At 47.9% G+C, this 15,024-nt stretch overlaps 1 protein-coding gene across 1 annotated transcript in view; it reads left to right on the forward strand.

Moving 5' to 3' along the window:
- MYO18B (myosin XVIIIB) overlaps positions 1–15,024 on the forward strand; it is a 244,040-nt gene that overhangs the window by 99,664 nt on the left and 129,352 nt on the right. The window contains exons 24-27 of the mRNA XM_033098254.1: positions 712–855; positions 2,157–2,246; positions 12,182–12,301; positions 12,588–12,696. Of these exons, the coding sequence (XP_032954145.1) occupies positions 712–855; positions 2,157–2,246; positions 12,182–12,301; positions 12,588–12,696 (463 nt within the window). The remainder of the gene's footprint in view (positions 1–711; positions 856–2,156; positions 2,247–12,181; positions 12,302–12,587; positions 12,697–15,024) is intronic.

Below are 15,024 nucleotides of genomic sequence, written 5' to 3' on the forward strand. Positions count from 1 at the left end.
GCAGAAGCCGGCATGTAGGAAGCGCCCTACCAGCGGCACATGTGTTGGCTGTGGGGTGGTGAGAGAGGAGATTTTCTGGGCTTGTTAGCACAGTTCCTTCCTCCAGTAAGAATGAATTAGGTCAGTGTTTCTCAAAGTGTTGTCCCCGGGCCAGCAGCATCTGTCAAGTGGGGAATTGTTAGCAAGGTCGGTGTTTGGCCCTGCCCCAGACTTCTGGAATTGGACCCTCTGGGGACACGGCCCCACCCCGTGTGTTTTGACAAACCCTCCAGGAGATGATGATGTACACGCAGGTTTGAGAAGTATGGAATTCATGTGAAATACACTGAAAATGATATCTGTCCCCGAAGTATCAACAAACAGCATTGTTATGGCCCTTGTTTCCGGCGGGCAGTTTCAGGGATTTCCAAGGATCTTTTTCCGGCCTTGCGTGGTAAATTTTGAAGCTAATCCGATGATACGATGTGACCCATTGTGTACTACGTTCTACGTCTCGTCCTGTTATTATTATTAGGCCATGCAAGATTAAATATGCCTGATGCTGAGAGCCTGACTCATGAAAGGAAGCTTTTAAAAAACTTGAAGTGTTTAGTCCCTCCCAGTAGGATGCAAACCCGTTTTCTCTGTCCCCGATGCCCCCCTCTGCCTCCTTTCTTTCCTTCACCTTCATCCGGTTAGGAAGGACCCCTCAATTCTCTGCTTTGTCTGCAGACCCATCGGCTGGCCACACAGTGCATCCGGAAGAACATGGCTGTGTTCCTGGCGGTCAAGGACTGGCCGTGGTGGCAGCTCCTCGGTTCCCTCCGGCCCCTGCTGAGCGCCACCATCGGAAATGAGCAGCTCCGTGCCAAGGAGGTGGGTTCACACGTCAGGCAGGGTTCCGGGTGGCTACTCCCTCCCCACACCCCATCTTGATGCTTGCATCCGAGACCCAGTACCCCCATGTCTGGAAATTCTCGAACTAGGAATGTTCTGCCCAGTCGCCCTGGCTGCTCGCTTCCAGACATCCCTCTGCTCCCATCAACGCAGCCCAGCTCTGCTCTAGGCTCTGGGGACTGGTGAGATGCACCCTCCCTACCCCAGGTGCACGAACACTTACCACTTATCCCAACGTGCAGCCTGTGAGTCCTTTATCTTCTTACCTCACAGAATACACTCCCCTTACTGGCCCTTCTACCTGTCAGTGCTTACCTTTGACAGGTAACCGTTTTTGATTGGTTTCTGGTTTATCCTTCCTTTTCTTTCTTTTTGCAAAAATTAGAAAATGTGCACACACACTGTTCCTTTCTTTCTTACACAAAAAGTAGAATACTGAGTATATTCTCCTGCAACTTGCATTTTTTCACTTAAAAATAGTTTTTGAAAATCATGCCAAGTCCACTTTTTATAGAGAACTTCCTCATTCTCCTTTCATGGCCACCTAGGACTCCTTTTTTGAGTGTTCCATGGTTCATTCCACCCACGCGGTGTGGGTGCATTTCACTTGTCCCAAATGGTGGCTTCGTAAGCACAGTGCTGAGCCACCAGCAGAAACGTCATATTCAGGGAGGGGGAGAACTGAGCTCACCATCGCACGCAGACTAGTCTCTGGTTAGCAATGAACGGGTCCTTTCCAAAGATTTGCATTCAGCCCCTCGACGGGGCTGGTGTGGACCAGACTTGCATGAGCAGAGACATTAATATCCTAAATGGTGAAAGCGTGGGGGGTGGGAGGGAGAGAGAGAGAGAGAGAGAGAATGAAGGAAGGAGGGAAGGAAGGAAGAGAGACAGAGGGAAGGAGGAAAAAAGGGAAGGAGGGAGGGAAAGAAGGAGGGAGGAAGTAAAGAAGGAAGGAAGGAAAGAAGGGAAAGAAAGTTAGGGAGGGAGGGAAAGAGAAAGAGAGAGAGAAAGGGAAGGGAAGGGAAGAGAAGGGAAGGAAAAGAGAGGGAAGGAAAGGAAAGGAAGGGAAGGGAAGGGAAGGGAAGGGAAGGGAAGGGAAGGGAAGGGAAAGGAAAAGAAAGGAAAGAAAGGAAAGGGTCCATTGTATGAACATAGCACCTGAGCCTCGTACAGACAGACTGGCCGAATCACCCATTCCATTCCCCGGCACTCTTAACATGTGTGGAACATACACCACTGGTCCAGAATGGCTTCTGTTATGGTGTTTGTTTTTGTAGGATGAGCTTACGATGCTGAGACAGAAGCTAGAAAAATCAGAGAAGTCTCGGAATGAGCTCCGGCAGAACGCAGACCTGCTAGAGAGCAAGGTACCCCCATCCCTCCTGTGTGGGGTCCCTGTGTGAGGTGAGGTCTGCTGGTTGGGTGAAGGTGATGCACCTGGCTCTGCACCCAGTGCTCTCCTCAAAATAACCGTGTGAGGTGCATGCTGTTATTGTCCCCATTTTACAGAGGAGAAAACTGAGGCCCCGGGATGTTAGGTATCTTCCCAAGGCCACACAACCAGCAAGTGTAGACTTGTCATCTGGCTCCTAAGGGAAGAATTTATTAAATAATTCACAAAAGCACAAGTCTCGGGGAAAATGATACATTTGAGTATTTTAAAGTAATAAACTTCTGTTTATCGAAGCATAAAATGAAGACACGCCACACACTTAGAGGTAACATTTGCGACACACATAGCAGACAAAGAGTATCCAGGATATGTAAAGAACTTCCTCATATCACTGGAAAAAGGCAAACACCCCAAGAGGGGGGGAAATGGACCCCCAAAAATAGGAATGTGCAGTTCCCAAGAGGGGAACTCTTGTTTTCAGCGTGCAAAGGTTCAGAAATTCATATGGGTAATGAACTCACGACAAGATGCTCCACCTAGCTAGCAATCAGGAAATGCAAATCAACACCACGGTAGGTATCATTTCACACTTCAGATGGGCAAAATCTAAGTCTCATGCAGCCAAGTGTTGGCACGAATGTGTAGCAGCGGGAGCTTTTCTGTGCTGCTGGTGGGTATGTAAGTTGATCTCACATCTACATGGCTGAGTGTGGTGATTTCTTACCCTTCCTCCCTGACTCCTCTCCCTTCTCTTCTTCCTTTTCTCCCTCCTCTTCCTCCTCTTTTCTAAAAGTTCTATGAAGGTCCAACATGCGAATAAGTACACACGTCATAAGTCTACATCTCAAATGAGTTTTTCAAGGTGAACCGCACCCAGATTGAGACACAGATCACCCCCACCTCCTTCCGAATCCCCCCTTCAGACCCCCTTTCAATACTACCCTGCGAGGGTAACCACCAAACTCACTTCTAACCCTATCGATTTGTTTTCTTCTAATTTTGAACAGTACCTAAATGCAGTCAAATGTGTGTACTCATTTGTGTCTGGTTTCTTTCATGTGACATTTATGTGTGGGACATTCAGCCGTGTTGTCATGAGTGGCTCTGTATTATGCATCCTCTCGGCTGTATGGTGTTCCATTATGTGTAGAGATCACTATTTATCCATTCTACTGTGAGTGAACATTTGGCGGCTTCCAATTCTAAACTCTTAGGAATAAGCCTGCACGTGTCTTTTGGTGGACAGCTCCTGCATTCCTGTTAAGACTCTACCTAGGAATGGAACTGCTGCATTTTAAGTTATTTCTATGTTCGGTTTGAATAGCTAATGCTGGACAGTTTGCTGAGGTGTTTGTGTCACTTTACACTCCCGTGGCAACAGGTGAGCGTTCCGGTTGCTCCATATCCTTACCAGCACTTGGTGGTGTCTGTCTTTTTCATGCGCAATGTTGGCGGGTGTTTATGAGTGCCAGATTTTGATTTTAATTTGCACCTTTTCACATGTTTTTGGCTCTTTGGTTATCCTTTTCGGCAGAGTGGTCTTTCAAGTGAAAGGACTATTGCTTTTCTTATTGATTTGTAGCAATTCTTTATATATTGTGGCTATAAGTTCAGTTGTTGGATACACGTGGTACAGATGTCTTCTTCCACTCTGTGGCCTGCTTTTTCTGATGTAATAACTTGGAAGTTGTATTTTCTGAAGCCCCGGGTGTCTTCAAAACTGCCAAAGGCTGAGGAAGAGATCAAAGGGCTGCAGAACTCCCAAACCTGCTTCAATTTGCAGTAGATGCACTTTTTTTGGCTTCACTCTGTATTTTATCGATTCTCAGATGCACATTATTTTCCACCTTTGTACATCTCTGGAATTGAAACGCATCTTAGCAGTCAGCGGAGTCTCACACTAAAAATTGGCAGCACTTTCTTTTCTTATGTTCCATAACGGTGAATCTTATAATCAATGGCCACTCAGATTTGGTGAAATGTAGCATATGGGGGCCCAAGTAAAATTTTATTTGTAGAAAGGGCTCTAATTGCCTCTGCATCCCCTGCCAAAGCTACTGTTGATTTATATTGGTTGCTTTAGCATTTTAAAGAGTGCCGGTATCACTGTTAACCCTGTAGCTTCCCCAGGCCCATCTTCCAAGATCCAGGAGGGCATCTGGATGCACGGGTTCTTGACTGCTTCTTTAATGAGCCCGAGGCAACCCTGACACAGGTGGTCATGCTGCCTTAGGGTCGTGGTTCTCATACTTGAAAGTGTCCCAGAGGATGTGGAAGAAGACAGATTATTGGACCCCTGCCTTAGAGATCCTGAATCGGTGGGCCTGGGGTGACCTTGGAGCTTCTGTAATTGTAAATTCTCAGGTGCTACAGAACCTGCTGATCCAGGGAGCACACATTGGGAAACATTAGGTTAGAGACCAGATCAAAGCTCTCTCTTTCCATGAGATTCTATGTTGGTAACTTTCTCTTAACAGCCGGGAGCGGACACCCCGGCAGGGCCATGCATCGGGAAGACACCCCATTCATGGCCTCGGCACCCCACCCCCTGGCTCAGTGGAGGGGCGGAGACAGTTGATAGAAATGTAGCCGAAACATGTGTGCCTCATCAGTGGAAGCCCCATTTGACGAGGCTTATTAAAAAAGACAACGTTACTGCAAAATGATTTAAGTGCTTCATTTGCAAAGGAGCAGAAGAGGAGATGAGGAGGAGCCGGCTATAAATATTCTTCAAGCGTGCAAAAATCTGCCTTGATGCAAAGTGGGGTTTTTTATTTTCCCGAGAAAGCGGGCCTGTCTGCTTGTAGGAGGTACCTATAAGGCTGTGGGTGCTCCTGGAGATATATGAGGGAGGTGTTTTGTCTTCTCTCTCTGAAATATAGTTTGGGCTTTTCCCAAGACCTTATTTGTGACAACAGACGGAGGCCTGTGCACTCTGATACTTGGCCTCATTTGTGTGAGCAGAGTCCCTTTTGGGTCAGGAATGGCTGAGAGACTCCACCAGGATACTCCACCAGGAGATTGAGGTCACAAAGTCCATTTGCAAAATACTGGGGGACTTTGGTCCTGATGGTCGTGAGTGTGGCTGGAAGCTTATCTCCAGGATGGGGAGGAAAGAGCCAGTCATGTGCCCATGTGGTTACTGAGCCTAGATCACACCCCAGGTCTTCTGACTCCTAGTTCTGTGCTCCGCTGCAGCACGGTGCCTCCGTGGGGACGATGTGGTATTCTGTAATCCCCAGGAGAAGAAGACTGCCTGGTTTCCTGTCTGACCCAGGATGTCAGCGTCTCTTGGGCCTTAACTGCTGGGCGTGCTGGGGAGGGTGTATTTCAGCAGACAGCTGGCCGCAGAGGCTCTGAGGCTGTAATGCGATGTGTTCCTAGATACCCACAGTGGGGTTAGCTAAGGCCCGACAGAGGAGGGCACAGCTGGAATGTTTTTTCTGCGTGCCTCAGTTTCCCATATAGAAATCGGAGCCATGATCTCTTCCCTACTTACCTGTAACACAAAAGAAGCAGCCCAGGACTGTGTATAAGGTAAGGGATGAGTCCGATGACCTGAGCTGGTACATTTGGTACAGGAGCTGAGGGTTGATAAGAATGGCTGGTTTTGTACACTTATTGTTGAGGGATTGTGGGCAGATTCTTCAAGTCTCTGAGCCTTTGTGTCATCAATAAAATGGTGGCAATAACTACTTCTTCTCCCTAGGATTGTGCTGAGGAAGTGCATATGAAGTCGTTAATACATCGCAAGCCTTCAGACATGCCACTATTCCTAATATGCTTTTGAATTCCTTTCACCCTCCCCCTAGCAGACAGAGTTCCTCAAAGATAATGATATATCTTAGCTATTTCTATGCCCCCACAGAGCATTCACTCCAAATTGAATAAACGAATGGAATAAAGCTGAATCTAATAATTAAAGTCACAGTGAATCAGCAGCGTGTCTGTGCCAGGTGCTGTGATAAATCCTTTATTCCCATTATCTGATTTTACTTTCATGGCGAACTGTGAGGAAAACGTTAGTATCCCCATGTTTAGATGAGGAAAGTGAAGCCCAGAGAGGTAGAACAATTGGTCCAGCATCACACAGCCGGTGAGTGGCAGAGCCGGGATTTGAACCCGGGTCTGGCTGACTCCAAAAAGGCTGTGATAGAGGAGGAGCATCTACCCAGACTAGGAGTGGAGTCAGGAGGGCTTCTTGGAGGAGGAGTCTTGAAGGATGAGCAGGAGCTAGCCAGCTGACGCAGTGGGGAGCATTCCAGGTAGAAGACACAGCAGAAGCAGAGACAGAGTGTGGGGACCTGGTGTAGCACCTGTAGTCCTGGTGGTTGGAATGTCCCATGGGCGGCCGGTGGTTATGGGGTGGGGGTCAGACCATGAAACTGGGCCACATCACAGGGGCTCTGATAGTCGTGTTAGGTGTTTGAACTCCATCCCGAAGGTTTGGCATTCAAAGAACATTTTCAAGATGGGATGTGTGGGTGACAGCACCCGAGGAGTTATTTCCTCTTGGTGGGGGGGAGGTGTTGCTAGGGAACTTTGAAGGCCCCTTTGAAAGCTCACAAAAGCCCATAACTGCCCCTTCCACCCCCAAGGCCATTCGGTGATGTGTCATCCCCATGTGTCCTGCTCAGAAACATGACCCTTCTCCTGGCCTTCTTAATGCAAGTTGCTCCATTTCCACCAAATGCCAGAGACTGTGGAGCCCTCCCTTTATTCCTTGGTTTACCTACATGTATTAATTCATATTTTTCGAGCCTCCCAGAGGCAGTGTGATGGCATGGTTAGGAGTGAGGGCTCAGGAGCCCAGCATCGCCAGCTCTGTCGCTGGCCAGCCGGGGGTCTGTCGTTTGGGTGAGTGTCTGCAGCCTGGTGCTTCAGTTTCCTCATCTGCAATCTAGAAACATCAGCACCTGCCTCTCCGAGCTGCTGAGGGTTCTGTGGGTTAACCTGTGCTGGGCACGTGGTAAGCGCTGTCTGGGTAGTGATTATTATTAGGGTAACTATTACTATTATTTAGTAGCAGGTGATGAGTTGACTGGGAAGAGAAATATATAGGGTGAAGCCCGAATTGGTCCCCAGTGTCTGTGGGGGAGCCCTAGAGCCCGCTTCTAAGCTACAGATTTGTTCTGAGTTTCCCTTAATGACTGAGCGGCTTTGGGGGCAGGCACCAGGGACTGGAGTCTGAAGCCACAGCTTAATCTCCTTGACAAATAAACCGCAACCAGCCAGCTGCCTCTGCCGTTAGGTGGGCCTTCCTTCCCCCTATTGATTCATTTTCTCTTCTCCTCCCTTTTTGTCCCCCATTTTTTTCATTGTCTCTTTTAGTTCCTCAGGGTGACGGGGTGTCCCTTTTGCTGGAGGTCTGCATAGGTTCCCTTTGGCCATGGCCTGCAGGCGTGGTTGGGGGCCAGGTCTTCTCTGGCCTTTGATCTGTACCCCATTGGCTGTTGAACTTGACCTCCCTGATCCACTGCTTCCTGGTCTGTTTCTGGTGGTTGATGACTCCTGCTCCACTGACCCCTGGGGGCCGGGGATGGGGGAGTGAGCTGGATGGTGGCTGTGGGACAGAGGACAGTGCTGTAGTTCTGAGCCAGAACCAGGGACTCAGGCTGCCCAGGCTGCACTCCCTCTGCGACTTAACCGGCTATGATTTGAGCAAATTGCTTCACCGCCCATTGCTTCCGTTTTCCGTTCTATGAAAAGGAAATAACAAAAATACCCCCTCATAGGGCATTTGATGAGTTTCAAGAAGTTGGCATATGCCAAGAGCTTAGCACATGCCTGTCCCTGGCATTTGACGAGTAGCAACTATTTCGCATACCAGGGCTTCTAACAAACAGATCCTTTGTTGGTTAAATCGAAAAGTAGAGGAGCAGAGTGAAGGGGCATGGTTTGTTCTCTGCAGGAAAGATGGTCTGGGGAGTTTTGAGATTCCTTGAGTACAAGAGCCAAGGACAGGGTTGGGCCAACGCATGGGTGCCCCACATGTGGTTTTCTTATCGCCCCCACTTGACAGTGAGGTCCTTGAGAGCAGGGTCTGGCACACAGGAGGTGCTCACATAATGAATGACAAGTGACAGCGACAGTCCTGGACCACACGTGGTCGGTAGTTAATGTCCATCCAATCCCCGTTACCCACTGTTCCTCCAACAGCCAACGATGCCAGTGCTCCGGATATGTTATTTGTTTGACTTGACGCAAATGTACAGCAAATTCACTCACTGTTGTCCCTTCTGTCTGGCAGACCCTGGAGCCATTGTCCCTAAGTAGAAAGAGGGTTTCTGATAATTTGGCCAAGTGGTAGATCCATAGGAGGTTTCAGAATAATTTCTAGTTAACTAGTCCTTGGGTAAGGACCCTTCCGGTTTTGCAAGCCCGGTTCTCCCCCTTATTAACTTTGTTTTTGTTTCATTCACCTCAGCTCTGGGCACGGAGCCCACCCCTCACGTCCATAAATAGAGTCCTTAGGCCCCTAAATGTGGGAAGAGAGAGGGATTTGTGGGAACGGGGGAAGGTCAGGGGCTACTTGCCTCTGTGAAGAACACCTGTCATTTCCCCAATTTGAAAAGGCTAATTATCCATTGGACTGCAGACCTGGATTCTGTGGAATTCAAAATTAATGCATTAAATTAATTTTGTGCTCCCTATGCTCAGGCCGATTAGCACAAATTAAATTTCACACTAATTGGCTAAGGCGGAGCGAACATAGTCCTGGTGTTTGAGATCAATGCTGATCTCAGAGACGGGGAGCGAGGCGCGTGGTCTGGGGCACCCCTGGATTGCACTGGCCCATGTGTGGTGCCTACTGCAAAAGATCGCTTCCCTAGCTCCAATGTATCTGTCGGCCCATGAGCAAATCTAGTCCATCGAAAGCCAAGTGTGAGGCCAACATCAGGAGGACATAGATCTAGCAATTCTATAGCAGGAATTCTTAAACTCTGTTGTACTTAAGAATCACCCTGGAACGCGTTGAAATTCAGGTCCCTTGGGTCCCACTGAAGAGATTATGGTTTGGGGGGATGTCAGAATCCTGGAATTTGCATCTTAACAACTATCCCAGGTCATGGCAATGCACGTGTTTCCCCAGAACAGGTTAAAACAACAGTGTCAGGAGTGGCGGAAGGAAGCCCCACCCCCAAAGACATCCAGGTGCACCCTGGGAGAGCCCCGCCTCCGTGAACAGCTGGTCGTTGCTTAGGTCTGACGGATCTGTGTTCAAGTCCCGCCTCCGCCACTTCCTTGCTGTGTGACTTCAGAACACTCCCCTGAAGCCTCCTTGTTTGGTTTGTTTGTTTCTATTGAAATCGGCACGGTGGCCTGAGCAGTCACTGGTGGGTCAACAAGATGGGAAGAGGGTGGGCTAAAGGAGGAAAAATAGTGGTGAGCATGGAAGGTACAGGGTAGCCCCAGTCAATGTAGCTCAATTACTATGTTTTTGGACTATTTTAAAAAGATATTTATTGTTTTGTGTTTTTCTGATTACAAAAGGGGTTTTAAAAGTCAGCAGGACAGAAATGCATCACAAGGAAATTGGGTTCTCCTGTGACCTCATCTCTCCGGCGGGAGGGGAACCTATGAAGATTTTGGGAGTGTCTTTGTCTGTGCAAGCATAAGCAACAATGGGAACAGGCCAAAATTCTATTCTGCAACTTTGCTGTTTTCCCCCTTGGCACTACACGGTCTGACAATTAAGTTCACGAATTCATCCTAGAAAAAGTGCTACGTATCTCATTGCTGAATATCACTACGGTCACCTTCAAAGTACTCCCCCTGCGAAGCTATGCACCAATGCCAGCACCTAGTCCATGCTTCAAAGCAATTTTGGAACTCTTTTTCTGGAATGGCCATCAGAGCTGTTGTCGTATTACTCTTGATGTCCTGAATGTCATTGAAATGTCTTCCTTTCAATATTTCCCTTATCTTTGGGTAAAGAAAGAAGTCATTGGGGGCCAGATCAGGTGAGTAGGGAGGGTGTTCCAATACAGTTATTTGTTTACTGGCTAAAAACTCCCTCATAGACAGTGCCGTGTGAGCTGGTGCATTGTTGTGATGCAAGAGCCATGAATTGTTGGCGAAAAGTTCAGGTCGTCTAACTTTTCATGCAGCCTTTTCAGCAAATAGTAAACTTTATTAACTGTTTCTCCAGTTGGTACAAAGTCATAATGAATAATCCCTCTGATACCAGAAAACGTGAGCAACATCGTTACAACAAGTTCGCAAACTTAATTGTCAGCCCTTGTATGTCTTGGGGATTTTTTCATGTTGGAACGTAGATCTGCATCCTCCTTCTTCACGGAGCAGCTGAATGATATCTGAGGCAATATCAATGGGTCCCACCCTGGCAGGGCCACTTGGCGTCTGTGTGATAACACTGCATAGTTGCCCCCTCAGTGTGACACCAGGGTCTGATGGGAGAGTGAGGTGTTTTGTTTGTTTGTTAATTTTTATTGGGGAACAGCATGTTTCTACAAGGCCCATCAGCTCCAAGTCGTTGTCCTTCAATCTAGTTGTGGAGGGCGCAGCTCAGCTCCAAGTCCAGTCGCCATTCTCAATCTTTAGTTGCCGGGGGCGCAGCCCACCATCCCATGCGGGAATCGAACCGGCAACCCTGTTGTTCAGAGCCTGCGCTCTAACCAACTGAGCCATCCGGCCACCCCTAGAGTGAGGTGTTTTGACGTCTTCATGCACAACGTTTATGGTGTAGAATCGGAATGACAGGAGGACAACAGGCATCACCTAATTCAACATATTTTACAACGCAAGTGACCAAAGCCCCAGCGAGGAAGAGACTTGTCCAAGGTCACACAATTATGTTAGTTGTTGTGTCTGGACTGGAAACCTATACCTTGCCCTTTGGCATCTGTAGTTGGTCAGTTAAATGGGGGGGGGGATGGGGAAGTCAGGGCAAGTGGGAATTCATTAAAAAATAGACATTTTTATTTTTACCTTTAAACATGTCTCCCTGAACAGCCTGAGGCAGGACCAACGCCTTTTGAGGATGAGCATCTGACTCAACACCCACTTCTTTCCTTCTTAAACCGCACCCCCTAATACATGACCGTATGATTTCTGGTTTTGATTTCTTTAAAGCAGAGCAAATGGCGAAGTAATCAGAATGCCAAAATCTAATTTTTCACTTCTGGTTTTTTATCGTTTTGCACCTATACCGATCTGACAGAATTTTAAAAAAGCAACTCACGTTTTTCATTCCTTCCAAAGCATTCAACCTAGTTTTCATGGCAAATCTTTGTTCAGTCATATTTTATAGGTTTTGTGTAATAGCTCATCGAATAGGTAATTATGGTAAATATGCAGCAGGTATAAATGGGGAGGGACACACACACAATCGATACACAGCGTGCGTGGCTATCACTTGGGAGAGGCAGATGGACCACGGGGAACCATGGAAGTTTCCTGACTGGAGCGTTCCTATGTGGCTGGCATCTGTGGGTGTGTCTTGCGAGGGAGCCTGTTGGTTGGTCCAGAGAGCTGGCTCACTGAAGGATGGCTAAGAAGAGTTTCTGCTAGAATAACTGGTTTTAAATTGAGCCCTTACCATGTGCCAGGCGCTGGACTAAGCTTTATGTGGATTATCTCACTTCATTCTCAAAACACTTCTGTAAGTGATCCCCTGACCTGAAACAGAAACCTGAGAATCACATACGGCGGCATCCTGCCTGGTTCAAAATCACACAGCTGGCGAGTGTTGGGCCAAGAATGCGAACACACGAAGATCAATACAATTCTGAGGTCTGTGCTCTTAACCAGGTCATTACATTGAAGGGTCGCTTTGCCATGAGAGCCAGTGATTTGTTCAAAGGTGATCCCTTGGAGTATGTGTATAAGGGGGAGAAGGGTTGGCGGCCCCAACAAGTGACACTGCTTTAACCTTCCCCATCCCAGTTTGCTGATTTGACCACCGAGCTCGCCGATGAACGCTTCAAAGGAGACGTGGCCTGCCAGGTGCTGGAAAGTGAGCGGGCAGAGCGGCTGCGGGCCTTCCGGGAGGTCCAGGAGCTGACGGTGAGTGGTCCGGGGTGGTGGGGGGTGGATGAACAGGCTGTCTGGGAGTGGTTGGGCCTGCTCCCCTGTGCTCACATCTGGGATGGGTAAGTCTAAGCAAGATGCCTTGGCGTACCCACTCCCACACTCAACGTCCTGGAGGACATTTGGGTCTTGCCAAAGATGTGCCCGTGGCCTTGGAGGTGCCCCGGATGAGGACTGTCTGTGTTGGGAGACACCGTGGGTGAGATGGCCAGCCCAGGCTTCTGTCCAGCTGCAGTTCGAAACCTCGAGGCTTTTCTTCCAGAGCAAGTATGAGCAAGTCCAGAAGAAACTGGGAGAAGTAGAGAAGCAGTTGGAAGAAGCCCAGCAGAAAATTCACTTGAATGACTTGGAAAGGAATCACACTGGAGGAGGTGAGCAGATTGGAACCCTTGGGATGACATGCTGGTGGCCAAAGCTGGCCTTTTGTTTCATTCATTCATCCATGCGTCCATTCAGGCATCCATTCATGCATCCATTCATGCATCCATTCATGCATCTATTCATGCATCCATTCCATGCATTCATTCATGCATCTATTCATGCATCTATTCATGCATCCATTCCATGCATCCATTCATGTATCCATTCACGCATCTATTCATGCATCCATTCCATGCATTCATTCATGCATCTATTCATGCATCCATTTATGCATTCATTCATGCATCTATTCATGCATCCATTTATGCATACGAAGCACTTACCTTGCAGCAGACACTGCCTTAGGGGTTGAGGCTTGGCAGAGCACACAAGCACACGCCTAGCCCTCGGAGCTTAGAGTCTAAAGGAGTCTGAAGGGCAAATGATTAAAAGGTAATTCAACCACCTCCCAAATAACAAGTAATCACTGTGACAGGTGCTGTTTAGTAAGAATGCAAAGAACGGTGAAAACGATAGGGACCCTATGGGGAAGGCACCTTTATAGTTACAGGAATAGTTTTAATATCAATGTTGTGGAAGGCAGTTTAGTGGTTCCACGTGGAATCTATACGATTGCATGTCTGGATTCAAATCTAGATTCTGGCTCTTAGCAGATGAGTGGTTTGGGGCATAGAAATTGTGCCTGGGTCTCTTCATCTTTCCAATGGATGTCGTCACAGATGATTAACAGGAAGTGTTTAGCTGTGTGTATGGCACAGAGTGCTGGGTAGCTGTTAGTTACTTCATCATCATTACTACCACTGCTAAGAGTGGGATCGTTATCCATGCTTATAACCCGAGGAGCAGAAACTACGACTGTTCCCATTTAAAAGCAGCGTCAGGCACGCAGCAGTTATTGAATAACTGGGGAGAAGGTGAGAACTGCCCAAGGACAGATGTGCTCAGCAGAGCCTGGACTTTCTGGTGGTTCCCATCTTATCCAGTTGCCTGGAGACTCACATACCATGGTTGGATGGGCATGATGACATTTTTGTCAACGCCTGTCCCCAGTCTAAATGAGTCAGGTGAAAGGATGCCCGGTGTGTCTGTCAGCTTTTCTAAAATGTTGACATCATGCCTTCGGTGACCCCAGAGAATGTATGCCCTAGAAATACCAGGGACACTCAGAGGAACGGAGGTCTGGAGATGGTGGAAAGAGCCAAGGCACATTTGCTTTCTACTCCATTCTTGTTCTTCTCTCCTCCTGGCTACCCCCATGGCAAGCATTTCCCTGGCAGGTGAACACTCCGAGTCTGAAATTCTCTGATCGGGAGACCCCACAAGGTAGGGCCCACCCAGGGGTGTGGGAAAGGTATTTGCATAGAACTAGCAGTAGGGACAGGGCCGTTTTCCCCAGAGAAGCCTGGGCTCCAGTTTCATCCTGACTGTGATTTATGTTCACGTGATACTCCCGAGTTTGTTTTCCTGTAGAAAGTTACGGGACTTGAAGGAAAGCGGAGATGTGCACAACTGTTGAGCACATTCACCACCAGTTCTGGGTACTGATTTCCAGGAAGCCAACCCACAAATATGTTGTGTTTCATTATGAAAGTAATACATACTCATTAGAGAAATTTTCTGAAATAGAAGAAAGTTGGAAGAAGCAATAAAACACTTTAAGCCCACCACTGCAAGGCCAACCAAACCTCTCCCATGGATCGAGCTGGAGCACAAATTATTAAAAATGTCCGTGGTTTTGCTCTATGCATGGTTAATGTTTAAAGAGAACCTTTTATGTTGTGTATCCTGCACTGAGCTGGACCCTCCGGGGGCTCCAGAAGAACTTTAGTTGGTCCCCACTCAAGGCACTTGCCATATAAATGGGGAGGTCCAATAAACCCAGGAAAAATGTGATGGGCTGAGCTGTACATACTGATTAAGAATGGCACCCATGGGGAGGGAGGTTGGCGGTGGAAATCAGCCTTGAAGAATGGAGAGGTTTCCTCCTCTGCTCGTGTCACCCATTCGTGCCACTTACTCTGTAGCACATCACAGCACACACGGCGTATAGTTCCACTACACAAATGCTTTCTGCTTCCTCTTCCTTTTGCAGGCTCTACTGTTTGCTACTTGAGATTTTGTTTGTTTCTCCCCAGTGAGGAGGCAGGATTCATTTCCCACCGTGATATTATTTACCTTGGTGGAAACTTGAACGAATTCTCACTCCTTACAATTATGTCATTCTTCTGTTTGGGTTCGTTATGTGGGAATCCCTACTGGGGTCATCTCCTGCAAGACCCCAGTCCTACCACTCATCCACCCATCCACCCATCCATCCA

This window comes from Rhinolophus ferrumequinum, chromosome 25, assembly GCF_004115265.2.
Source record: "Rhinolophus ferrumequinum isolate MPI-CBG mRhiFer1 chromosome 25, mRhiFer1_v1.p, whole genome shotgun sequence".
NCBI classification, from domain to species: Eukaryota; Metazoa; Chordata; class Mammalia; order Chiroptera; family Rhinolophidae; genus Rhinolophus; species Rhinolophus ferrumequinum.